General features: G+C 38.7%; 4 protein-coding genes and 1 long non-coding RNA gene across 5 annotated transcripts; 1 reads left to right on the forward strand and 4 right to left on the reverse strand.

Annotated features, from left to right (window-relative positions):
* Positions 1 to 455: 455 nt before the first annotated feature.
* On the reverse strand, positions 456 to 1,919 carry LOC116306932 (serine hydrolase-like protein 2). Its single transcript, XM_031717072.2, has one exon. It carries the CDS (start codon positions 1,770 to 1,772, stop codon positions 837 to 839), a length of 936 nt encoding a protein of 311 aa, XP_031572932.2. The 5' UTR covers positions 1,773 to 1,919; the 3' UTR covers positions 456 to 836.
* Positions 1,920 to 2,745: 826 nt separating this feature from the next.
* LOC116306942 (solute carrier family 22 member 15) lies at positions 2,746 to 5,660 on the reverse strand. The gene is made up of 2 exons (XM_031717084.2): positions 5,069 to 5,660; positions 2,746 to 4,443 (listed from the first exon to the last, which is right to left on the reverse strand). Exons 1-2 carry the CDS (start codon positions 5,589 to 5,591, stop codon positions 3,524 to 3,526), a joined length of 1,443 nt encoding a protein of 480 aa, XP_031572944.1. The 5' UTR covers positions 5,592 to 5,660; the 3' UTR covers positions 2,746 to 3,523.
* An 827-nt stretch (positions 5,661 to 6,487) lies between these two features.
* Positions 6,488 to 9,615, reverse strand: LOC116306941 (lysosomal phospholipase A and acyltransferase). Its single transcript, XM_031717083.2, has 5 exons — positions 9,348 to 9,615; positions 8,687 to 8,843; positions 8,264 to 8,475; positions 7,713 to 7,895; positions 6,488 to 7,097 (listed from the first exon to the last, which is right to left on the reverse strand). Exons 1-5 carry the CDS (start codon positions 9,475 to 9,477, stop codon positions 6,538 to 6,540), a joined length of 1,242 nt encoding a protein of 413 aa, XP_031572943.2. The 5' UTR covers positions 9,478 to 9,615; the 3' UTR covers positions 6,488 to 6,537.
* Positions 9,616 to 9,688: 73 nt separating this feature from the next.
* On the forward strand, positions 9,689 to 22,352 carry LOC116306944 (uncharacterized). The gene is made up of 2 exons (XR_016119285.1): positions 9,689 to 9,791; positions 22,130 to 22,352. It is a non-coding gene; the product is annotated as an uncharacterized LOC116306944 (long non-coding RNA).
* On the reverse strand, positions 10,969 to 14,783 carry LOC116306943 (lysosomal phospholipase A and acyltransferase-like). The gene is made up of 5 exons (XM_031717085.2): positions 14,537 to 14,783; positions 13,526 to 13,682; positions 13,102 to 13,313; positions 12,575 to 12,757; positions 10,969 to 11,762 (listed from the first exon to the last, which is right to left on the reverse strand). Exons 1-5 carry the CDS (start codon positions 14,553 to 14,555, stop codon positions 11,203 to 11,205), a joined length of 1,131 nt encoding a protein of 376 aa, XP_031572945.2. The 5' UTR covers positions 14,556 to 14,783; the 3' UTR covers positions 10,969 to 11,202.
* Positions 22,353 to 24,401: the final 2,049 nt, after the last annotated feature.

Raw genomic sequence — 24,401 nt, forward strand, 5'->3', positions numbered from 1 at the left:
ACCGAGGAGCTTCAACAGACTGGGTTTTAAGGGGACGAAGGGCGAGGGGGGTGTTAGTCTCCCCCACAGCCGCTTTCGCAAAGAGTGTGATTAGAATAGAACGTAGGGGAGGGATGGCATAAATAAGGATGGATTTGAAATCAAATTCACGGAATAAATGAAATGACATGTTATGTTGAGTTATATAAGCAGGCAGGAATATGTCAAAACCAGAGTAAGTACGGAAAGCACTCATGATTCAGACTCCCTAAGGACCTGAAAAAGTGTAGTTAGGTTTGGACGGGTAGCCAATATAAAGGAGCAGTATTGAAAGTAAGCTATTACCGGACGCATGCTTAAGTTCTCTCATGCCACTACTTAGTCACACAAACAAGGAAGTTTAAATTAGGGGCCATTCATAACCCCCATATTTACATGTATGCCATCTGTATATTGATAGAAAAACTTCAAGTTGCTTCAATCATCAATCTTAACCATCCTTTATTGTAAGAAGCCAACAAACCAGCTTTTCCTTTTGGATATCCATCTGGAGTATGTCTGCATAATTTCACACTCAACAAATCCAAATATATATAACCATTTATTGACCATTATTTATAACTTATTGACCATAAATTTTGTCATCACGTTGTCAAAGTTGTATGCAGATTGTGGATCCACACTAGTACTTTGACAAAATGTATCATCAAAAAGAGGACAGACACAACAAATTGAGGTAAATTTGTTAAATATATATTATTCTTATTATATATCTAGAAAGAGTTTTTGAGAAAATTTACATTTATGGGGTAAAAAAATCTATCTATTATATATCTGCATGCCTTCTGTAAAAGTTTCTAAAGTTTACTTTTCGAAATGTCACATCTTATCAAAAAATTGTTTATCTTTTCAGCAACAATACCAGCATTATTCAAATGAACACAGTGATTCCCATCCACTTCCCAATATTCATAAAAACTTGCACTTTTCTTCATAATGTTGAAGCGTTCTCTCATGTATTCATCTTGAAATCGAAACAGAGGATTGCACTTCAAACCTCTCACTACAAGAACTGGGCATTTGATATGGGAAATGACGGAAATCACCAAGGACTGGGTAAGGACTAAGTAGTTTCCACATACATCTCTTCCCCGAGCAAGTCTTAAGCGAGGTTCCGTCCTCAAGGCAACAACACCATCAACTTCGTGAACTTTCCGTTCTGTAAGTATTCGGGCTGACTCTTCAGTTAACTCTGGATTTGCTTGAAGAATTTTATGCATCACAGATTTTACATCTGGGAAAACTTTGAAATTGTTTTTTAACTGATTCGAGATGATATTCTTTGTAAAGGCAACTAGAAAAGAGGACGCATCTTTCTCTTCAGCTACAGAAGGGCCCCTGTATTCCAGTAAGATCAGTTTTTCTATTTCATCTGGAAATACACCACTATACAAGGCTGCAACACCAGCCCCCATACTGTGCCCAATTAGGGAAAATCTTGTCCATTTTAATTGTGTAATGACTCTCTTTACGTCGATCACCCAATCAAGGAACGTATACGGTACCCCAGGTGGTCTCAGAGACGATCTGCCGTGGCCAGGGAAATCAATGACAACTAAATACGTGTCTTTGGGCAATAATGGGGCTAGTTTATCAAAGGTATTGGCATTATCAAGCCATCCATGTAGACCAATGAATGGTTTACCTGACTCGCTTCCCCAACATTTTGCTTCAATGACGCCCCAGGGCACTTGAAAACATGCCGAAGTTAATTCTTGTTCGTGATTGCCCATGTTGCTTTCCTAATAATGGGGCTTTAAATACACTGAGGCTACGAAACCTTCGATTATTCAAGAATGACGGACATCAGCGTTTCTCCACAGGGACCCCAGGGACCTCACCTTATTTTGTTTTGCTTAATGAGTAGGGTCTGGGTCCGGGAAAAAATATTTTTAGTTTCCGTTTGAATTGCTTGATCTCAATATTTACATACTTACTTTTTCAAATTACTTAAGCGCATCCCCTTCCCCCCAGATAGGAGCATAGGTCATCGAATCACTTTCCTCTTTCTAACTTCCAGTTCTTCTTGTTTCCTCGGTAACGGTCAAAAGCCTACTGAAAATGTACTCATTTTGCATGAGCCAGCGGTAGGTATAAAATATTGGCCAGCGGTTTTTGCGGGTACAGGAAAAAACAGATCAACTGAAGGTATATAGAGTGCAAACAATTAATCCGTGAAACACTAATTACTAAATAGTACAAAATAGTGCTAATTGAACAACAATGGAACTTGCATGAAATTGTGCTATTTAGTATTAGAGTGCACGCACTAAAACCGTGAACATTAAATTATACTATTTAGTTCTATTTCATACAGAATCCTTTGTTTTCTATTGTTTAATTATCACTATTTAGTGCTAAAAATTAGTATTTGTTTCACGGATTTAGTGTGAGCACCCTACTAAAGTTTCACGGTTATATTGTTTGCACTCTATTTTGCTTTATGTTGCTTTTGTCATTTTCTCCTGATATAAAGTTGGGGTGCAAACAAGCTACTATACTAAAAGGGATATCAAAAACCTCTTCAAATTTTGCCATCTAAAAGCCCCTATAGCTCCCCCTCTGACCTTATTTCTAGGATGCAGTTTTATTTGGTGGTAGTTTATAGTGAAGAAGTAGACTCACAATATCATTCAGTTATCGTAAACATTAGCCCTCTTTAGAAGACTGCGAAGCCAAGCATTCTTCAGTTGTTTTTTTTTAAGAGAGAGAGAGAGGAAGAGACAGGGAACGCCAATGAAAAATTACCCTCTTAGTTACAAAATGATCTCTTTTATTCCTTACGAAAAAAATTTATAATTGAAAGATGTTTTATTTTATCATTTCATGTGAATGCTTTTATTAAAATAGCACTAATTGACCTTTCTCAGACTACAGCCATGTTGGCTTGAACTAATAGATTTTCCCTGTGTAACTGAGAATATTCAATCGTTTCAGGGTGAGATTATATGCAGTTTAAACAGGTCTTTATTCTCATGGGAATAAATCATGGTGCCACGTCATCAAGGTCTGTGTTCGCTGAAACTCACAAAACTAACTAGCTAGTACAGCAGTCCCATTATATCAAACCTACTGGGGACCAGGGACAGGGAAAAGTTTTAAAATAACAGGGCTTTTACAGCACAAAGCTAGCTCTAAACAACAGCACTAAGCTGTGATCACCAATAATCTACTATATGCATACTTTTGTCCCAGCATCTTTCAAATTAAGGTTAAAATCAGAAATAACATCTTAGACAAATTACCGTAGTGCAAGAATTCAAGTTTAGATTTATGACTGTATGAAGGCCAAGTGGAAAGTATGCAAATATATCATTAGCATAGTCAATTACTTTTGGTCATTGCAATGCAAGTCGATTGGAATCTCAATAGGTTCGAGATATAATGGGCAGTTCAAGATATCCAGAGTTCAAGATATATAACAGGACTGGACTCCACTTAAATAATAATAATAATAGTATAATAATATAAACTCAATTTGTCATCAACTTTTCGCATAAAGTTTTGAAGAGTTATCAACATCTTCAAATGTCTCAGGCAAAGCACGGCCCTTAGTCTCAGGCAATTTTAAACCCACTACTCCAGAAACAAAAGCACAAGCAGCAAAGACCAACATTGGCATGGATTTGCTGTGCTCTCCCAGAGCTACAACACCTGGGCATAGGATACCACCAATTCGGTTAGCCACAGAAGCTACTCCTAACCCAGAATTACGAACCACTGTTGGGAGGAGCTCTGACCCATAGACATAGATTATTGAAAATGAGGAACTGATGAAAAATTTTCCTAACATAGCAACACTTGATATTAAATATTGAGTGGATGAAGGAGATTCTAGAAGCCTCATGCATGCGAAACATGATATAGATGCCCCCATCATGAAAATAAAAATGGTCTTACGCCTCCCCAACCAAGTCATCAAGAAAAATGAAATCACATAGGATGGGAACTCCACTAAGGCGCTGAGAATAAAATTAACATGCAAGCTACCACCAAGATTTTTAACATTTAGTGACAACCCATAATACACAAGACTGTTAACGAAAAATGATAGGCATAAATTTAGAGTGATCAGACATGTTGTCCTGTGCATAAAGATGCTGATGATCCCTTTGCTGCTGTCCTCTTTCTTCTCTTGAATTTTACTGCGAAGCACAAGGTTCATTTTGTGACCTTTATTAACTCGAGCTGCTTCGCTTAAGACTTCTTCTGCTTCTCTGTTCCTGCCCTTGGAAACAAGCCATCTTGGTGATTCTGGTGTTGACTTGAAAAAAAATACCTGGATGATTGCTGGTAAGAGAGTAATGAGTGTCAGTTGACGCCAGTCTGGGATCAAGTAGGCCAATCCACCAAGAACAACAAGAAACAGTGTAAAGAATGTCTGCTGCACAATACCAACAAAACCTTAAAATTAAAATGAAAATTGATATTTTTCTTCAACTCATATATTGAGCAGAAATATTATTTGACCCCTAGCCTTTTCCTCTGTGACTGGACTTGAGACCTAGTCGGGTACAAGGGTTTGAACCTTGTGCTGTCTGAACTCACACAGGCTTTCAACAACTTGGGGCATCAATGGTTACCAATCCTAGGGCGGGAGTGGGCTGCAGGCAATTCAAAGCGACTGGATTTTCAGATTCAACCAGCAAGCAGAAGGAGTATTAAACATTACTTAAGACACCAAGTACTTTATTTTTAACCCTCCTTTCCCAATGTGTAAACAAGATAATGTTCTTTAATATTATAGTACAATATTCAAACAGGGAGGAGTGCATGACTCATCATTTGCTGCCCCATGGTGTAAATTGCATGATAAAGAAATCGAATTTAATGAAAAATTTTAGAAAAAAACATTGAACTCTTTTTTTCAAAAAAAGTTTATAAACAGAGAGATTTTTATAAACATCTCAAGCTCGGGGGAGGGGGGAGGGGGGCTTTCATTTAAAATTCTCGTGTTCACTGTTTATAGTCTCGCTTGACTGAAGGTCCATAACAGTTACCCCGGACATTCACATAAAAGCTAACCAACCTCTATATGCTATCCCGACAGACTCGGTTGTCAAAACGAATATTATTAATCCGCAACCACCAACAAAGAATCCAACAAAGAATCGGCAGACCAAGTACATGTGGTACGAGGTTGAAAATGCTGATATAAAAGCGAAGATGCAAGTGCCAGTATATGTGACAATCCATAGTTTCTTTCTTCCATACGTATCGCCAAGATTCCCAGTCAGTGGTGCTGCGATCAAAGTTCCAAGCATATAGACAGACTGAACCACTTCTGCTTTGTACGATTCATCACAAATTAATCCAAATTCGCTAGAGATAGAAGTAAAATTTGTCGTAAAGTGAGCATTGGAGCATATTGAGCCGTCTGTGTTACACTGTGTCGCACTATTCGGACAACTCCATTCTGGTTTAGCAGCAGTGAAAACCATAATCAACATTTGGGAATTGACAGTAAAGGCTAAAATATTTGTGATGAAGAAAATTTTCTTCTGAAAGGAACCGAATTCGCCGACTTCTTTTAAGGCTGTATCGAAATCCATGATCTTTTTTCTCGGTAAATACTCTAGTATTCCATTTATCGTGTTTTTATTGACTCACGATGACGTGGAAGTAACGATAACTGACGCAGCGGGGGGGGGGGGGGGCGTGAATTCGTGGTCATAGTAGGATAACCCAGGTAGGGGAGAGGCAAGGACCGCAGTCGGCGCTGCATTACTAGCACATAGTTTGCAAGAGTTTCATATGGACTGCTCGTTGCAGCACAGGAAGCCCATACAAGCTTTGAGAGCTGAATATAATTTAACAAAAAAAATTAAAATTAAAATAAATAAAAGCTAATATTTACTCACATGAAGTGTTGTTTACAACATTCTAGTTCTTTAGTAGTGATTTCGAGCCATTTTAGCGATTTTTTAAAAAAAATTATCATATAAAGGGGAAGGGATATATTATTTATAATTTTTTTTCGTTAAATTACATTCAGTTCTCAAAGCTTGCATGGGCTTCCTGTGGTTGCAGCTAAATGCCATATAGGCAAGTAGTATGCATGCCCATTGCAGAAACCGCTGCTCAGAAATAACATTTTTTTTTACAAAATCACAGCAGATCGTGCGGGAAATCGCAACTCAAATCGCCGGTAGTTTACACGAGCGATTTACGGTAGAAACAATCGCCGCAAAAATTTTCTGTGTAAACGGTCCTTGAGAGAGAAGGGAGGGGAAAGATTCGGTTGCTTTAAAATTATAATTTTTAGGCAAACCTGAAGGAAGTGGAGGGGTAACTAAAACATCTCAGCCAGACCCCCCTACGCTCAGTAAAAATATACTTTTATGCACCGCGTGACGCCGATACTAATAGTGGCTGCGTTACTGCGTAGGATACTACGTGGAGACTGCGCTCTCCTCACAGTTAGCCAAAAATTAACATTTTCCAGATCAGAAGTTATTTCATTCTTTTAATGGCTAATGTCATCAAATTTAAGCATTTTTACTGAAATAGCACTGATTTTATAAAACTGTGAGCCGGGTCGCTACTCAAGATACCATTGTGGTTGACCCCAGCATAATCTTTAAGAATGATTTTAGGCATTTGTCGAAAATTTCCGCAGGCCTTTAAGCTTCGCTCGTTCACAGTACCATCGCCGTCGCCATTGATAACGCTTGGTGTCCCATCCGGGAAATCTCCCTTCGCATAGGTATAAGACTCGGGGGTATCTACGCCGGATCCGTGAAGGCAATAAAGTGTGACATTAGGGGAGTGTTGGGCTAACGGAGAGGTAAGACCTTGGACATTTCGTCTAATGAAAGAGCCTTCGGGATAACCAATGTCTTTGAAGAAAGCGTCGTAGTCCTTCACTGTGTAGGATCGAGTGGAGGTTTTCAGCAACACTTCACCTGCGGACCACAGTTCGTCACTGGGTAGCATGTAGTTGTTGCTGGTACATGACCGCTGCTCGCCACGAACGGTCAGCGGATTCGCTATTGGGACGCCGAATGAATCTCCGGAAGCATAAAGACGAAGAAGCTGCGCAGAACCGCCCCAGATTCCTGTTGAGAAATGAAGGAAACACTGTTAAGAGACAAGATCGACACACTTGATCTAGGTGGGATCTGACTTGTAAAATACTAGGTGCATGTCTATATAGTTCAACTTTTTCCATAAACATTAAAACTGACAATACACTGTAATTGGCTCAGGTTTACAAATATTTGAGGACATACCCAGGATTACAATCCAAAGCAGAAGGCCGCAGACCGATCACGTGAGCTGCTGCTGGTTGCCCGCCCAATCAAATCGTTTGACATGGACTAAAAACTCACACCTAATGAATGCGGAGCACCCTCGAGACTATAGAAGGTAAGACTGAACATTTAGGTGATTTTAGCTAAGATTAGGGTGACTAAAGCCCCGTCTCCTTACCCACTAACTCTATTATGGTTTTCTATGGCTTATGTCACGGTGTTTTTACAAAATGTGATTGAAAGCGGACAAATGCAAGCCCTTTGCTCGCAGCCCAACAAGGTTTGTTTACATTTCAATCCCATCAAACTTCGCGGTCAAATATTCCAAACGAAATTTCGGAGCCTGTGTAAAGTGCTGTTTAAAAACTACATGTAAAATGTTCGCGTAAATTACAGAGCACCATTTTTCTCCTCACCTACCTGAAAGAGTAATCCATTGCTTTATATAAGTATTTTTCCATTCATTAGTCTGTTTATTTAGAAACACCAGAGTGTATGGACAGCCCAGACTGTGTGACAGAAGAGTCACTTGCTTGTTCCCGTTGGCTTTGTACGTTTCTTCAATCAAACCCCTTAGCTTTGTAAAGTAACCATTTGCCGAGTCTAGAAATGGTAAAAAAGGATATAAGCTTAACAGATGGTTACTTTCGATTTTATCAGTACTAAAAGAACGCGAGAGTTTTGGCGTAGGCGAACGACACGGCGTTGCGTTTTGGCGCGAAAGCACAAATACACAAGACACGCGCGTCAACAAATTCCCGCCGATTTTGCCACACATGCGCATTTTACTCTTTTTTTGGATCTCCATCGTCACTTGTTGCTCTAGAGCTCCCGAAGAATTATATATGCCTTAACCTGAGACAGGCGCGCCTGCTCATAGTTCGCCTAAATGAAACGTGGTCGCGTTTACAAATTGCCGCCAGTTTTACGCTCACGCACAATATACTTTTTCGGTGGATCTCCATAGTTACCTGGTGCGTATCGGAAGTCATAAGGAGCCGCTCTGACCGATATACCTCGCTGGTAACCCCAAGAGACAAGTGCGTCAACCATGGGCTTAAAGTACTTGATCAGGTTATTTGTGTCCAGGTATTCTATGGTATTGGTTTGGCCAAATCCTGGTACTCTTGTCTCTACACCAGGCGCATTGTGCACGGTGTTTGTTGCTTTGTCATACACTAGCCTAAAAAGGGCAAAAAAGTTATTTTATTTCATAAATAATAAGGGATTCTTGTCAAAAGAACCTTGCCATTTGTTTTATCCCATGTTATTGTGCCTATAACATTCTTTTAAAAACTGCCTAGCCACTTTTCCTTGAGAGACCTCGAGATCTTGGCCACTGATGGTGAAGTAACAAAAACATCATTTGTCTGCCTGTCACTGAGTTGGCTTACCTCATGTTGTCCACCCAACAATCTATGGCCCACGGAAGAAGAGAACTTTTCTGTAACCACAACGTAAAGAAGGTGGATGACGTTTTGTGACAGTACCAATGTAGTGTTGAAGGTTTGTTGAGCTTTGCTTCCAGTTGGCTACCCCCTGTACCGGGAACTAATGGGTTTAAAAGGGGAAAACATTAATCATTAAACAATACTTATACTTCGTCATTACTTTACTAGCCTGCGTGAAGCCGAACTAACTGTTAAGTTATACGAGAGAAAAGTACGGCTGCATAATGCCCAACATGTTGGGACTTGTTGGGACCGTTTGAAAACAATCGCCAACATTAAACAACTGCGCCAACAATGTTGATCCAACAATGTTGGGTGTTGTTGCGCGCGTTTGCTCGGGCCTTTACCAAATCGATTATTATAGAGTATTTTCTTTTTTGTTGTGAAGTGTGATCGTCCGGGTGGTGTAGTCTTTAAAAATAATGTTGTTTGTGGTTGCGACAACCACTGAGTAAGCGGAAGTCATCTAGTTCAATTATCAGAGTCCAGGTATTTTCTTTAGAAATTTACGGACAGAAAAAAACACTAATGTGTTGAAAATTATCTAATTACAATTAGTTATACACATACATCGGAATAATAAATAGCAATTTGCTTGCTTTACCGATTACGACTGGTGACTTGATGCTGGACGAGCGTAGTTCTCTTAGTCCTCGCGATGTTTTGCTTGAAGAAACCTCTATCGTCGACCAAGCGACCATAGCAGAGACAAACACCATGAATAACTTCGCCATTTTGTTTTGAATTGCCTTATTCAGCCAGGAGAGCCCTTGAGCTTGTTCGCTTGTGAATCAACGCAGTTATACACGGCCTTTTTATAAGCACCGGAAAATGATTTCTTACGTAACGATTTTTCACTCCGTTTTGTGTTGTCACGCGTTCCATTGTAACCTCTGTTGACCTTGCAGCCTCGTCTTGCGATCTATTAAGAATTGGAAACAATTTATGTTTGCTTTTTTCCCAGGTGCGAGATGAATAGATCTTTGTTGGACGAAAAATAGATCCTCAACTTGTAAAGTGATGTTTGTATATTGAGGTGTTTAATCAGGTAAAATTATTCAATCGTTTCAGGATGAGATTATATGCAGTTTAAACTCTTTATTCTCATGGGAATAAATTATGGTGCTGTGTCATCAAGGTCTGTGTTAGCTGAAACTTACGTACTTTGAAGTATCAATAACATATTCAAAAAAATACACAACTGTGTATATATAGATACTACATACTGAATCCTTAAAGTTTTTTTAAAAAGTTATTACATAGATTAGTATATATCCCTTTTTAACAAGCTAGTACAGCAGCAGGCCCACGCGAGCAAAAGGTCCGCTTTTTAAGCGAGTGAGATTTTGGCTGGTATGATATTTTCACGTAAAACTAAGTGAAAAAAATCAATTTTACTTTAATAATTTATCTTTACCTATGCGTCCTATGGGACTTTTAAAAAATAAAGTATATGGTTGGTCCACTTTTTGTAAATTAGCACCCCCCCAACAAAAATCCTAGCTACGGGCCTGAGCAGAGTCCCATTATATCGAGCTTACTAGATAGGGACAGGGAAAAGTTTCAAGATAGAGTGCACGCACTAAAACCGTGAACATTAAATAGTACTAATTAGCACTATTTCATACAGAATCCTTTGTTTTCTATTGTTTAATTATCACTATTTAGTGCTAAAAAGTAGTATTTGTTTCACGGATTTAGTGTGAGCACTCTAACAGGGCTTTTACAGCTTGAAGCTAGCTCAAAACAGCAGCACTAACTATCCCTGGTAACTATATGCATACTTTTGCAGGTCCCATTATCTATTGATTAGAAATAACACAAACAAATCCTGAACATTATCATAGTGCGAGAATTCAAGTTTAGATTTGTGATTGGATGAAGGCCAAGTGGAAAGTATGCAGATATATTGCACTGCAAGTCGATGGGAATCCCAATAGGTTCGAGATATAATGCCCGGCAGGTCAAGATATCCAGAGTTCAAGATACATAACAGGACTGGACTCCACTTAAATGAAAATAATAGTGTAATAATATAAACTCAATTGGTCTTCAAGTTTTCGCACAAAGTTTTTAAGAGTTATCAACATCTTCAAATGTTCGTGAATTCGCGCTGCAAATCGCCGAAAAAATCGTTTGTGTAAACGGTCCTTGAGAGAGAGGAGAGGGGAAAGATTCGGTGACTTTAAAATAAACATTTTCCAGATCAGAAGTTATTTCATGCTTTTAATGGCTAATATCATCAAATGGTAACGCATGATCTTTCATTTTCACTGAAACAGGAACGTACACTGATTTTATAAAACTGTGAGTCTGATTGTTACTCAACATATGCCATTGTTTGACCCCGTAATCTTGAACTGTGATTTTAGCCATTGATGTGATCAAACTAAAAGTAATCCGTAGCTAATTAATCACTCAATAATACGCAACTCTTTATAAAAAGTTATCTATCATTTTCACTGAAATAACACTGATTTTATAAAACTGTGAGCCGGGTCGCTACTCAAGATACCATTGTGGTTGACCCCAGCATAATCTTTAACTGTAATTTTAGGCATTTGTTGAAAATTTCCGCAGGCTTTTAAGCTTCGCTCGTTCACAGTGCCATCACCATCGCCATTGATAACGCTTGGTTTCCCATCCGGGAAATCTCCCTTCGCATAGGTATAAGACTCGGGGGTATCTACTCCGGATCCGTGAAGACAATAAAGTGTGACATTAGGGGAGTGTTGGGCTAACGGAGAGGTAAGACCTTGGACATTTCGTCTAATGAAAGAGCCTTCGGGATAACCAATGTCTTTGAAGAAAGCGTCGTAGTCCTTCACTGTGTAGGATCGAGTGGAGGTTTTCAGCAACACTTCATCTGCGGACCACAGTTCGTCACTTGGTAGCATGTAGTTGTTGCTGGTACATGACCGCTGCTCGCCACGAACGGTCAGCCGTTTCACTATGTGGAGGCCGAATGAATCTCCGGAAGCATGAAGACGAAGAATCTGTGCAGAACCGCCCCAGATTCCTGTTCAGAAATGGAGGAAGCAATTGTTAAGAGACAAGATCGAAACACTATTGGACCAGGTGGAATTTGATTTGATTTATTTAGGTAGTGCGGGGTATCTGGAGTTCCCCTTTCCTATTCATGCTTCTAAAATACTAGGTGCATGTCTATAGAGCAGGTGCATGTTACTTCATTACCGCCATCTTGGTTGACGATAACGAAGTATTCCTCATTAGCTTCTATTGTTAGATCAACCAAGATTGCGGCCATTTCATTGTTATTCATATCCCAAGAGATTTTGAGTCACGGCTGCACACTCTATAGTGACTTTTTCCATACACATTAAAACAGACAATACACTGTGATTTGACTTCAAAGTTTACAGATATTTGAGGACAAAGTCCAGGATTACAATCCAAAGCAGCAGGCCGCAGACTGATCACGTGAGCTGCTGGTGGACTGCCCAATCAAACCGTTTGGCATGGACTAAAAACTAGCACCTAAGGAACGCGGAGCACCCTCAAAAGTAAAAGGACTGAAAATTTAGAGGATTTTAGCTGCTAGTAGGGAGACTAAAGCCCCGTCTCCTTTCCCACGACTTTATTATGGTTTTCTATGGCTTATGTCGCTGTGTTTTTAAAATATGGGATTGAAAGCAGACAAATGCAAGCCCTTTGCTCGCAGTCCAAAAAGGTTTGTTTACATTTCAATCCCATCAAACTTCTCGGTCAAATTTCTCAAACGAAATTTCGGAGCCTGTGTAAAGTGCTGTTTAAAAACTACATGTAAAATGTTCGCGTAAATTACAGAGCACCATTTTCCTCCTCACCTACCTGACAGAGTAATCCATTGCTTTATATAAGTATTTTTCCATTCGTTAGTCTGTTTATTTAGAAACACCAGAGTGTATGGACATCCCAGGCTGTGTGACAGAAGAGTCACTTGCTTGTTACCGTTGGCTTTGTACGCTTCTTCAATCAAACCCCTTAGCTTTGTAAAGTAATCATTTGCCGAGTCTAGAAATGGTAAAAACGGATATAAGCTTAAAGATGGTTACTCTCGATTTTATACTAAAAGAACGTGAGAGTTTTGGCGTAGGCGAACGACGGCGTTTTGGCGCGAAAGCACAAATACACGAGACACGCGCGCACCCACAAATTTTCCCGCCGATTTTTCCACTCTTACGTACTGTGGATTCATCGTTATCTGTTGCTCTAGAGCTCCCAACGAATGATGTATGCCTTAACTGGATCGAGGCGCCCGTTTTAATTTGCCTAAATGAAACGTGATCGCGTTTACAAATTCCCGCCAATTTTACGCGAAGGCGCAATGTACTCTTTCGTTGGACCTTCAAAGTTACCTGGTACGTATCGAAAGTCATAAGGAGCCGCTCTGACCGATATACCTCGCTGGTAACCCCAAGAGACAAGCGCCTCAACCATGGGCTTGAAGTACTCAATCAGGTTATTTGTGTCCAGGTATTCTATGGTATTGGTTTGGCCAAATCTTGGTACTCTTGTCTCTACACCAGGCGCATTGTGCACGGTGTTTGTTGCTTTGTCATACACGAGTCTAAAAAGGACAAAAAAGTTATTTATTTATTTCATAAATAATAAGGGATTCTTGTCAAAAGAACCTTGCCATTTGTTTTACCCATGTTATTGTGTCTATATCATCCTTCTCAAAACTGCCTAGCCACTTTTCCTTGAGAGACCTCGAGATCTTGGCCACTGATGGTGCAGTAACGAAGCATCATTTGTCTGCCTGTCGCTGAGTTGGCTTACCTCATGTTGTCCACCCAACAATCTATGGCCCACGGAAGAAGAGAACTTTTCTGTAACCATAACGTAAAGAAGGTGGATGACGTTCTGTGACAGTACCAATGTAGTGTTGAAGGTTTGTTGAGCTTTGCTTCCAGTTGGCTACCTCCTGCACCGGGAACTAATGGGTTTAAAAGGGGAAAACATTAAAATCATTAAACATAAATAAATTTGAATTATTCATGAAAGTAAAAAATGAATTTTTGGGGGGCATCTTTTTTGCTCCGCTGTATAGGGTATTGTTTTTCGAGATTTTGATTTTAAAAACGACATCGACATTTGAGCCATTATTCCAATATATTGTCTTGAACAGACTAGAATCATCAGTCTTGAGGTTAATACTTTCTAGCGTTTTCAATTCTTAAATAGCATGATGTTAGATGGAAGCCTCCTGGGAGAGAAACATTGTGTGACATGCCCTCACGCGACGGTTGCTCCGGCAATCCAGCTAATCGTGAGACGAATTTTTGCGTAGTCGTGCCGGCGTTTTATGAAGGCCACCGCCAAAAAGTGTTTTAATTTACATAACGGTTATGTCTTCAACAGGGTATGTTTGTTCAAGATATTCTTGTCTTGGATAGGGTCAAGGTTTTCGGATCCCAGCACCACATTTCTATCACTGAACCAATCCTGAACCACCCAACTTCTATGAAAACAACGAATTATCCTTAACAGACCATGATGACATATGCATTATGCATCGTCATCGTAATTATCGATCGATTATAGAGTATTTTCTTTTTGGTTGTGAAGTGTGATCGTCCGGGTGAGGGTAGTCTTTTGGAAAGAATGTTGGTGGTGGTTGCGACAACCACTAAGTAAGCGGAAGTCATTTAGTTCAATTCAGAGTCCAGTTTTTTTTATTAGAAATTTACGGAGGAAAAAAAGAAGAGTAATGTGTTGGAAATTATCTATAATCACAATTAGTTATACAGGCATCGGAAAAAATAATAAAACGCAATTTGCTCGCTTTACCGATTACGACTGGTGACATTGATGCTGGACGAGCGTAGTTCTCTTAGTCCTCGCGATGTTTTGCTTGAAGAAACCTCTATCGTCGACCAAGCGACCATAGCACAGACAAACACCATGAATAACTTCGTCATTTTGTTTTGAACAATCTCAATTGCCTCACTCAGCCAGGAGAGCCTTTGAGTTCGTTCGCCTGCGAGTCAACACAGACATACACGGCCTTTTCATAAATACCAGAAAATGAATACTTACGTAACGAAAAAAACGTTATTTTTTAATCCGTTTTATGTTGTCACGCGTTCCACTGTAACCTCTGTTGCCCTGCAGACTCATCTAGCGATCTATTAAGAATTGGAAACATTTCATGATGTTTGCTTTTTACCCAGGTGCGAGGTAAATAGTTCTTTGTTGGACGAAGAATAGATCCTCAACTTGTAAAGTGATGTTTGTATAATGAGGCGGCTTAAGGGTATCAATGCTTTTGTGTTTGTATTTATCCAGTTGAGTAAAGGGTAGGGGTGAAAGGAACTATAAACTACTTCTGAAGAAAAGGTTGCAAATCCGTTCAAATATTTATTCATAAGACCGAGGGTGCTTTGCCCAAGCAGTAGCTCAGTGTTTGAAAGTTCTAAATGGGAACTTTGATTCTACTTGGGTAACGAGGGACACTGTATTACTCATGGTATGATAGGCTAGATTGAAGCCGACCGATCACTCTGAGACTCACAGAATGAATGAAGCAAGTGAAAAAAAACGAGCGTCGAAGTCGCGAAAATGCAGAACGTTTGATCCTAATTTCCTAATATCATTTTGATATTAAATTAAAAATTGTAGGAAATACGTATACGCAGCTGTGCCGGTCGGTCTTTTGTGTCGGCACCGCACCGAGGCCATTCTTTATTGAGGCAGTTCCGTGTTATGAGGTCCAGGACATCTTCCTAGAAATGGATTAATAGATGGAAGATAGAGCTTCTTAACAACTGTCCCTCGAACTCGTACATATGACTCCTCTTTTCAGATTTTGCTTACTTACTTTCTTGTTCTTCTTCTTCTTCTTGTTCTTGTTCTTGTTCTTCTTTTTCTTCTTCTTCTTCTTGTTCTTCTTCTTGTTCTTCTTCTTGTTCTTCTTGTTCCTCTTGTTCTTCTTGTTCTTCTTGTTCTTCTTCCTCTTCTTGTTCTTCTTCTTGTTCTTCTTGTTCTTCTTGTTGTTCTTGTTGTTCTTGTTGTTCTTGTTGTTCTTCTTGTTCTTGTTCTTGTTCTTGTTCTTGTTCTTGTTCTTGTTGTTCTTGTTCTTGTTCTTGTTCTTCTTCTTTATTCTCATTCATCTTTTCTCATTTATCCCTTCCTCATCCTCGTCGTAGTGAACGACACTTATTTTCAAAGTTTACGTCCATGCCTTATATATTTTCACATATATCTAAGAATAATAATAACCATATATGAATATGTGATCAAATATTCAAAATAAAGAATACCACAAATCGAAAAAAGAAAGAGCCTATTATATCGCTTTTCGTATTTTATATTTATGCATAGCTTAGGCGCATTTTCGAAATAAGTCATTGAATACTTTTATTTAACATTTTATGATTTTTGCATAGTAACTATTTGAATAGGGGTTAAAAATCGTCAGCCACGCCCTTTTTGAAAGAATTCCGGCATCTTAAGGCAAGTATACGTGATATATTTACCCCTTTTACCAGGAGTTCCACACCTCCCCGCCACCACCCGCCCCGGATAATGAATAAATATGATTTTGCAGCTCACACTAGTTTTTTTAGCTAGTTATCTCTTCAATAAATATGATTGTTATTTATCTTCAGTGGGTTCCCTGTGGTTTAAGTCATAAGAATTTAAAAAATTAAACGAGGCTTACCTGTAAGGTGAAGTTTGATTGGGATTCTACCTCCTCATTCTTGCATAGAGAGATCACGTGAGATAGCGCATGCGTAGTGAAGTTCATCCTTTAAAGCGGGCCCATGTTATCCCAAGAAATGGGTGGGTATACACCAGACAATGGGGTGGGCACGTGATCTCTCTATGCAAGAATGAGGAGGTAGAATCCCAATCAAACTTCACCTTACAGGTAAGCCTCGTTTAATTTTTTAATTCTACCTCCTCATTTGCATATTCGAGATCCCGTGAGACTTCAAAGCTACGTGGGCCCGTGTCAATGTACCCTTCAGTAGGGAAACACACAATAACCTCAAATGGAAACATTTTAATATGAAATTAATTGAACATTTTTGTCATCTTTATAAAGCACAGCTTAAAACTGAGCTTCCATAACAATTGTCTGGTTTAATGTCTTTCTTGTAAAAAATAGCAAATGTACATTGTGATGACCATCCTGCAGCTTCCATAATTGTTTCTAATGGCACTCCACTGCGATAAGCAGCCGAGGTTGATGCTGACCTGGTGCTATGTGGTAGGAATGTTTTAACATCTATGCCTGATTGTGCCATTACTGTTTTGACCCATCTAGAAATAGTGTTTCTGGTAACAGGCTGAAAAGGCTTATTATAACTGAGAAAGAGTCTTGTGTTCTGTGGCCTTCGGATAGTTTCTGTTTTAGCTATGTAAGCTTTTAGGTAAGTCACTACACAAAGTCTCCTGTCTGCAGGGAAAGCAGGAAGCACCAGTATTGGTGGTTGCTTTCCAGGTTTGGATTGTTTTATAAGTCCATCTAGAAAAAACTTGTAGGAAGACTTCCCTTTTGAAACATGTTGAAGGTCCATCATGTGCACTGATTGGCATCTTTGACCAGTAACTAACATACATAACATAACTAGCTTGAGAGTGAGTAACTTTAAATCCAACTTTGAGGCAGGACTCCATGTTTTTAATAAATCTAGCACCTTGCAGACATCCCAAGTTGAGTGATATCTTGGACGAGGTGGTCTGGTCTGAAAAGTTCCTTTGACAAATCTTCTAATTAGAGGATGTTCTCCAACACTCGAAGTACTATCGGCAAGCTCAACAGTTGCCGACAATGCTGATTTGGCAGTGTTAATTGCTGAGTAACTGCTTCCAGAGTCATATAGGTGTGTTAAGAACTCAATTATATTAGCTACAGTTGGATAAATGGGATCTTGATTTCTTTCTGCTGTGTATCTCCTCCATTTATCCAAATAAACTCTGTACTGTTTTGTTGTTCCTGTTCGCCATGACGAGAGGATAATTTCACAAGCTCTTTCTGAAATGTTCTGTTGTTGGAGTCGTCCCCTGATAAAAGGCATGCCATCAGTTTCAATTTTGGCCACAATGGGTGAATCAGTTTTCTGTTGTGTGGTAATTGTAGCACAAATTTGTCTCTTGGAAGCAACACTGGTCGCTGGATTAACATGTGTAACATCTTTGGAAACCAGACTTGGGTCCGCCACAATGGTGCTATCAGCAAGGCTTGAGCTCGGTCTTCCTGGAGCTTTTGAAGAACTTTGGTCAACATGCTGAATGGTGGAAATAAATAAACATACTTATTTTTCCAACTTAAACAAAATGCATCTATTGCCATGGCTTCAGGATCAGCACGCCATGATACAAAAGGCTTGAATTGATAATTGTTTCGGGAGGCAAATAAGTCTATTTCTGGCCTCCCCCAGAGTTCTATTAGCTGTTTGAAAACAGTGGGATGAAGTTGCCATTCTGTTCTATCTGTAAATTTTCTGCTCAACCGATCAGCTATTTCATTTTGTATTCCGGGAATGTGTGTCGCACTGAGCCATATATTTTTTGAAATACACCACAACCAGATTTCACGAGCTACTTTGTTGCAAGCCAAAGAGTGAGTTCCACCCATATTATTAATAAATGTTACTGCTGTGACATTATCTAGTTGTAAATGTATGTGTACATTTTTCTCATTGCTACACAGAGACTGTAGTCCTAATTTAGCAGCTTCAAGTTCAAGACAATTTATATGTTTGGTTTGTTCATGTGCAAGCCATCTACCTCCTGCACAGTCCTTTCCTTGGCGGTGTGCACCCCACCCTTCCAGGGAGGCATCAGTGGTAAGGGTGAAGTCTGGGTTGTTGTGAGAAATTTTCTTAGTAAATTTGTAATGGTTTCCTAACCACCATTTAATGTCTTCTCTAGCTGAGTTCGAGAATTGTATTAAGGCCTCAAAATCACCTCTGCTATTTTTGAGTTCCTCAATTTTTTCAATTTCAAGTTGTTTGTAGAAAAGTGGTCCAAATTCCACTCCAACAGAACAAGAAACTAAAGTTCCAATAAGTTTAGCTGCTTCTCTTATTGTACATGTTTTATTATCCAAAATGGTTTTACCAAGGACTCTAATATTTTTAATTTTTTCCTGTGTGAGACTGACTGTCATGTCAATAGAGTTTAATATGAACCCCAAATGCTCTAAAATTTGGGTTGGTCGGGTTACCGATTTTTCCTCTGAGACCTGAAACCCCAGGTCTCTAAACAGATCATAAGTTTCATTTATATTATTCATTTGGTAGTGTGATATATTTGTATAATTGGTTTCCCACCTGAAATTTTAGGTATTTCTGGGATTTTTGGTGGATAGAAACTGAATAATAAGCATCAGTTAAGTCCAGAGATGCCATGAAACAATTCCGTTCCATTACATTTATACAGGACTGTATTGTGTCCATTTTAAAATGAACTGGTAAAATATTTTTATTCAGTTTTTTGAGATTTAATATCAATCTGAATTTTCCATTCTTTTTTGTTCGTAAAAACACTGGTGAAATAAACTCTTCTCTTTCGTGTTCACATTTTTCTATGACTTGTTTGTCTAATAGCTCATCTACTAGTGTATGAAGAGCTTTCTCTTCAACTGATTGAAGTTTTGGTTGTCTCAAAGGAGTTGTTTGTACTGGTGGTGAAATGAAATCAACTTCGTACCCTGTTACAATATTTAGGATTGTTTTGTCAGAAGTTAGCTTTTTCCATTCATTTTCATGAAATTTAAGACGGCCAGCTGGCAAAACTTGGTTTTTGGTCAGTGTATTCTCACTTTGCAGAACAGATTTCTCTGTTTTAAATGCAATATGATCATTTTCCTCAAGGTTGCTTACCTTAACAAGAGGAATAGAGATATGTAAACTTGAATTCACTTGCGAGGCTGATACTGGGATTGGTTTTTCTGATTTCGGTACCCTGTGTATCCGCTTCTTTGCCTTCCAGTAGAGCCTCTGCCCCGGCTTAAAAAAGGAAACCTTCTCTGATCTGACCTCGCATATTGGCTGCCATTTGAGTTCTGTCTCTTGTAGTTATTGTGTTTCGAGGTAATTTTAGATGTGACCTTGCTGGCCTCCGTCAAATCCTTTACTGATTTGCCTAGCTCAGTTCCAAATAGCAGATCTTTAACAGGGTTTTGATCGCTACACAGCAAACGATATTCAGATTTCATATCTGATTTGAACAAAGCTCTTCTTCGCAAGTCAATTTCATGCGAAGCATCGCTTAACAGTGACAGACTGTCTGAAAGAGTCTGCATTGTGTTTGTTGTCATGTCCGCCATTTCGGCTGGAATGTTCTTATCTTTTTCAGCTTTCATAAAGTCACTTAGCACTTTAGCTACTGCCGTTATTCCTTTAAGAAGAGGTTTCTGTGCTTTTTGTAGCATAACATCCTCTGTTTTTACTTCCTTTCTCACACTATTGAAGATCTCAGGGTTTACTCGAACGACCTCTAGTCGCTGACAGTTTCCTGGCGTGGGTAATTTCTCCACCAGCTCTTCGCGCGAGTCTTTGCTGGCGCCTTTGCTTAGAAGTTCTGTCAATAATTCGGCCAAATCCGAGTCGAGATCTTCTCCATTGTGTAGTGGTTTATTTACCACTTTCGCCATGCCGGCGAGAACCACATTCAGTTCTTTCTTGGGTTTTTTCCTGGGAGGTTCACCTTCCTCCTCCCCGCCATTGTTTTCGTTGGCGGGCGATTCACTGTCACTTTCTGACAACTCATCAACAGCCTGGTTATAATTATCGTAGGCTGTTTTTATCTCAGTAATTACTGGTGTAAGGCTAGCTAAAGATCCAGTAATGTTTGCTAGTTGTTGTTTGATGTCATCTACATCTTCGGCCAGCAAGGTATTTTCGGTTTGGTCTTTGCTTGATTTTGGCGCCAAACTTTTCGAGTGGCCATCTTCTGGCTGTTTGTCTCAGCAGTGTTGGTAACGTTACCTTGCATATAGGGGCGCCTTGCATATAGGGGCGCCTTGCATATAGGGGCACTTTCCATAAAAGGCCATCGGTTGAATGATATATGATATGAATTGTATACTGCTGCAAACTAAAACATAGAACATATCGAATAAGGTTGTGTGAATGTAAAAGATTGAAAAAATCAAACTAAAACATGTACGATTTACAAGAGTCTATCCGTGTTTTGAGACCGGTTTTAGCGAGAGTGTTTAGCGATCACTGCCTGAATTAAAAGCACGTTAAATCTCGCAACAATCATGTATTCATGCAGGGGTTTATAAACATCTATTGACTACTAGTGCTGGTTGTATTACATGATTCATTTACAAGGATCTCTTTTATCAAATATAAGCCGAAAGCGCCATTACAGACATAAACTTCATAAACCAGTCACGTAAATATATCAGAGAAATGTTGAAAACCAAATTCGAAAAATTAACTTTACTGCCATGAAACAAACACCGTAGTGATCTACAGGATTAAGTGGTATCAATGTAAAAGTTTCAAGAGAAATTGATTCATTATTGTAATCTAGGGGCGCCTACTTACGTTACCTTGCATATAGGGGCGCCTACTTACGTTACCTTGCATATAGGGGCGCCTACTTACGTTACCTTGTATATAGGGGCGCCTACTTACGTTACCTTGCATATAGGGGCGCCTACTTAGGTTACCTTGCATATAGGGGCGCCTACTTACGTTACCTTGCATATAGGGGCGCCTACTTACGTTACCTTGCATATAGGGGCGCCTACTTACGTTACCTTGCATATACCATACCACACACTCATTTCTCGTGTTTTACGAACATTTTCATAGAGGAATTACAGAGTGATAATACACGAATGTTCTTAACGTCTTATTTTTTTTCTTCTTTTGAGTAAGTTTGTTTTTGTTGATCTCCTTGAGGTCCTAACTTTCAAGTCTGCTTGTGTGCAATAAAAATCGTTGTTATTCATGCACTCTTTCTCATTTATTTCGTCGCGTACAATGAATAATTTATCAACACTGCTTACAGCCAGACAATTTTACTTGTGAAGCTAGCTGTATTTTCGCTTTCACTCGTAACATAATCCGGCTGTAATATCTAATCATGATAATCTATAATAATAATATCATAGTAATAAGCTTCATTTGTATAGCGTCTATATCAATAATTGTTCTAGGCGCTTTACAATCGATGATAATAATCCATATTATAAAATATAGTATATATAATGTAATCTATTTTTATTATACATCTTTATCGTAAATGTTCAAGTACTCGAGCGTTTTATAACACGGGGTTGATATCATGATCAATAATTGTATAATAGTATGATAATAAACGTATAATATTAAACAACCTGGTTTGACAAGATAGTTAATATGTTAACACTGTTCAATACATTGATAACGACATAAATCCGTTGTTTTTCAGCTTGATATGTAGTAGATGAAATGGAAATTGCCCTCACGCGAAGCCTACTCCAGAATACCTTTTACCAAGTCAAGTGGCAACACTAGTCTACCATACGCTGAAAAGGCAGCGATCTTGATGGTTACAAAAATGATATGTGCATATTCTTTTATCCCAATGTGACTGTTATTGACTTACATTTTTTAACCAAAGACGAAAAAATAAAAATAAACAAAATATTGGAGCTCATAGTGTCATTTTAAATATTGTTCATCAGAAATTATGATTTTTATTCACGATAAGCCACTTCATGACAGCTTCATGTATATTATCAGCCGAGCTCATTCTCCGTACAGCTCACGATAATTAAAAAATGGTTCATGAGAAGTAATATTCCGCGTTCAAAGCAAATTTCAAAAAGATTCGAAATAAATTCAAATTGAAATTAAAAAAGGAACGCGATTTCACGCTAATACCGCACGCCCCTGTTTAATTCTTAAACAAACCATACACTTCTGGAACGTGTATGGGTTGCCCAATGTGCTGGTATCTGGAGCTTGTACCGTTATTTGGGAGGGGGCACTTTAGAACATTTTTTGTGTATCTTTCTTTCAGTACTTTTTTCAGTACAAATTTATTCAAACGTGTACACCTTTTAAATGGTTTATTTTAATAAAAATGTACCGCTTTCGTATATCTTTTAACCAGTGAAGTGGAATGACACTCGATTAGTAAAACTAGACAGATGCGGTTTTGTAACAGGAGAAAACAGCATTGCGTTACTAACGTCACTATTAAAAGATTTTTACTTAGTTAATAGGCTCCATCTAAAATTGCACTGACAACAAAATCAGTGATAGATTGTGGCTATTCTACTCAAGTTTCTTGTAAAATTCTGAATTTAGAATTTAAAAATCACAATAAATTCAGCTTTTACAAATTTTTTTCTTTCTTACAACGTCAATAATCCTACACTTTTCATAGATTGTAAGAATAAATTCAAATGATTAGAAAAGGTACCTTTTTATTTAGTGTTTTTTTTTTTTTGAATGGATGTGATGAAATTTCCTATCTTTTCTCAAGTTTAGTCCTTTAAAGGAAATTCGAAAAGCAGATAAAAAGGTACTTTTTTTGCGGTCACTAACTACATAATTATTGATTCCAATAATTGAAAACGCAATGCCAAATAATTTTTCCCCCGTGTTTTTTTACTTGTTTTTGTTATCGTTTTGTTTTGTTGTTTAGCTGCAAAGAATACCGGACCACGAGCGCGGGCAGATATTGAAAAAAATACCGCCCGCTCAAACAGCAAATCAGAACGGAAGTTTTTTTAGGATACCGAACCGGAATAAAATAAAAACAAAATATGTGAATTGCAAAAAAATGCGGATTCTTAGAAATATTATTTAACCGCTCATTAATATTACTTCTAACTAAGGAGAGCCTAAAGTCACAGCCTCAGCTGCGCATGCTGTGCCAGCGTATGATTCATGAATCTATGAACACGTCATTCAAATCCATTTATGTGTGATCTTGCACAAATTTGCCATTTCGTAGAGCAGACCATAGTTTTTATAAAAAACAAGGCATTTTACGCAACCCAGGGGAAAAAAATGTTTTGTTTTTTGAAAACAATAATTTTCACATCTATTGTTTTTACTATCCGCCTCCATATTGTCCGACCTGATTCTGCTACCTGCTCGCTATTTTCCCCCTACATTCTGATCATATAGTTGATGAGGAAGCAAAACTCCAGTTATTTATGCGCATGACAACCGGGGGAAAAATCGAAAAAAAAAAGCTATTAACTAAAACAACCTGCGCATTTCAATAACGCCTGTTCATAGCAGTAACAAAAACTCGGAAACTCATCGACAAGTTCCGTTTTTTGTAAACGTTTCCTAGATGCACGAGGCGGTATATCAATCTATGAGTGTCAAACCTAAAAAGCAAAAAAACAACAACAACAAAAGAATCAATATTATAACACCTTAGATCTATCTCCTTCTCTGTCTACCCGTATGCAAATTAAGCTGTTTTCCGGAAATCAGTCCTCTCTCGTAGCCAATTAGAATTCTACGCTAGGTACCCTATTTTGACGAAAAAAATCAATGCTGTCATTTGGCTGCTTGGTACGTCCAGTGAAGGATTTGGGTTTCAAGAACACTAGTACAAGATTTTGAAGAAATCAAGATGGATGGTTGTAAGTATATACCATTGATTTCAATCAGGGGAGTAAACCCCTGGACAGAAAATCACCAAGAATCAGGGGAGTAAACCCCTGCACAGAAAA

Source organism: Actinia tenebrosa, unplaced genomic scaffold (genome assembly GCF_029948245.1).
Source record: "Actinia tenebrosa isolate PJP-AT-01 unplaced genomic scaffold, QUT_ActTen_1.0 PGA_scaffold11__36_contigs__length_13525064, whole genome shotgun sequence".
NCBI classification, from domain to species: Eukaryota; Metazoa; Cnidaria; class Anthozoa; order Actiniaria; family Actiniidae; genus Actinia; species Actinia tenebrosa.

Coding starts and splice junctions, on each gene's coding strand:
- LOC116306941 (XM_031717083.2), bottom strand. CDS start 9,477: ATGGCGAAGTTATTCATGGTGTTTGTCTCTGCTATGGTCGCTTGGTCG. Junction 8,476..8,686: donor TGTTGGGTGGACAACATGAG/GTAAGCCAACTC, acceptor TGCCCTTTTTAG/GCTAGTGTATGACAAAGCAA. Junction 7,896..8,263: donor TGACTTCCGATACGCACCAG/GTAACTATGGAG, acceptor TACCATTTCTAG/ACTCGGCAAATGGTTACTTT.
- LOC116306932 (XM_031717072.2), bottom strand. CDS start 1,772: ATGGGCAATCACGAACAAGAATTAACTTCGGCATGTTTTCAAGTGCCC.
- LOC116306943 (XM_031717085.2), bottom strand. Junction 12,758..13,101: donor TGACTTTCGATACGTACCAG/GTAACTTTGAAG, acceptor TACCATTTCTAG/ACTCGGCAAATGATTACTTT. Junction 11,763..12,574: donor GCAATGGATTACTCTGTCAG/GTAGGTGAGGAG, acceptor ATTTCTGAACAG/GAATCTGGGGCGGTTCTGCA.
- LOC116306942 (XM_031717084.2), bottom strand. CDS start 5,591: ATGGATTTCGATACAGCCTTAAAAGAAGTCGGCGAATTCGGTTCCTTT. Junction 4,444..5,068: donor TGTCGGGATAGCATATAGAG/GTTGGTTAGCTT, acceptor TTTAATTTTAAG/GTTTTGTTGGTATTGTGCAG.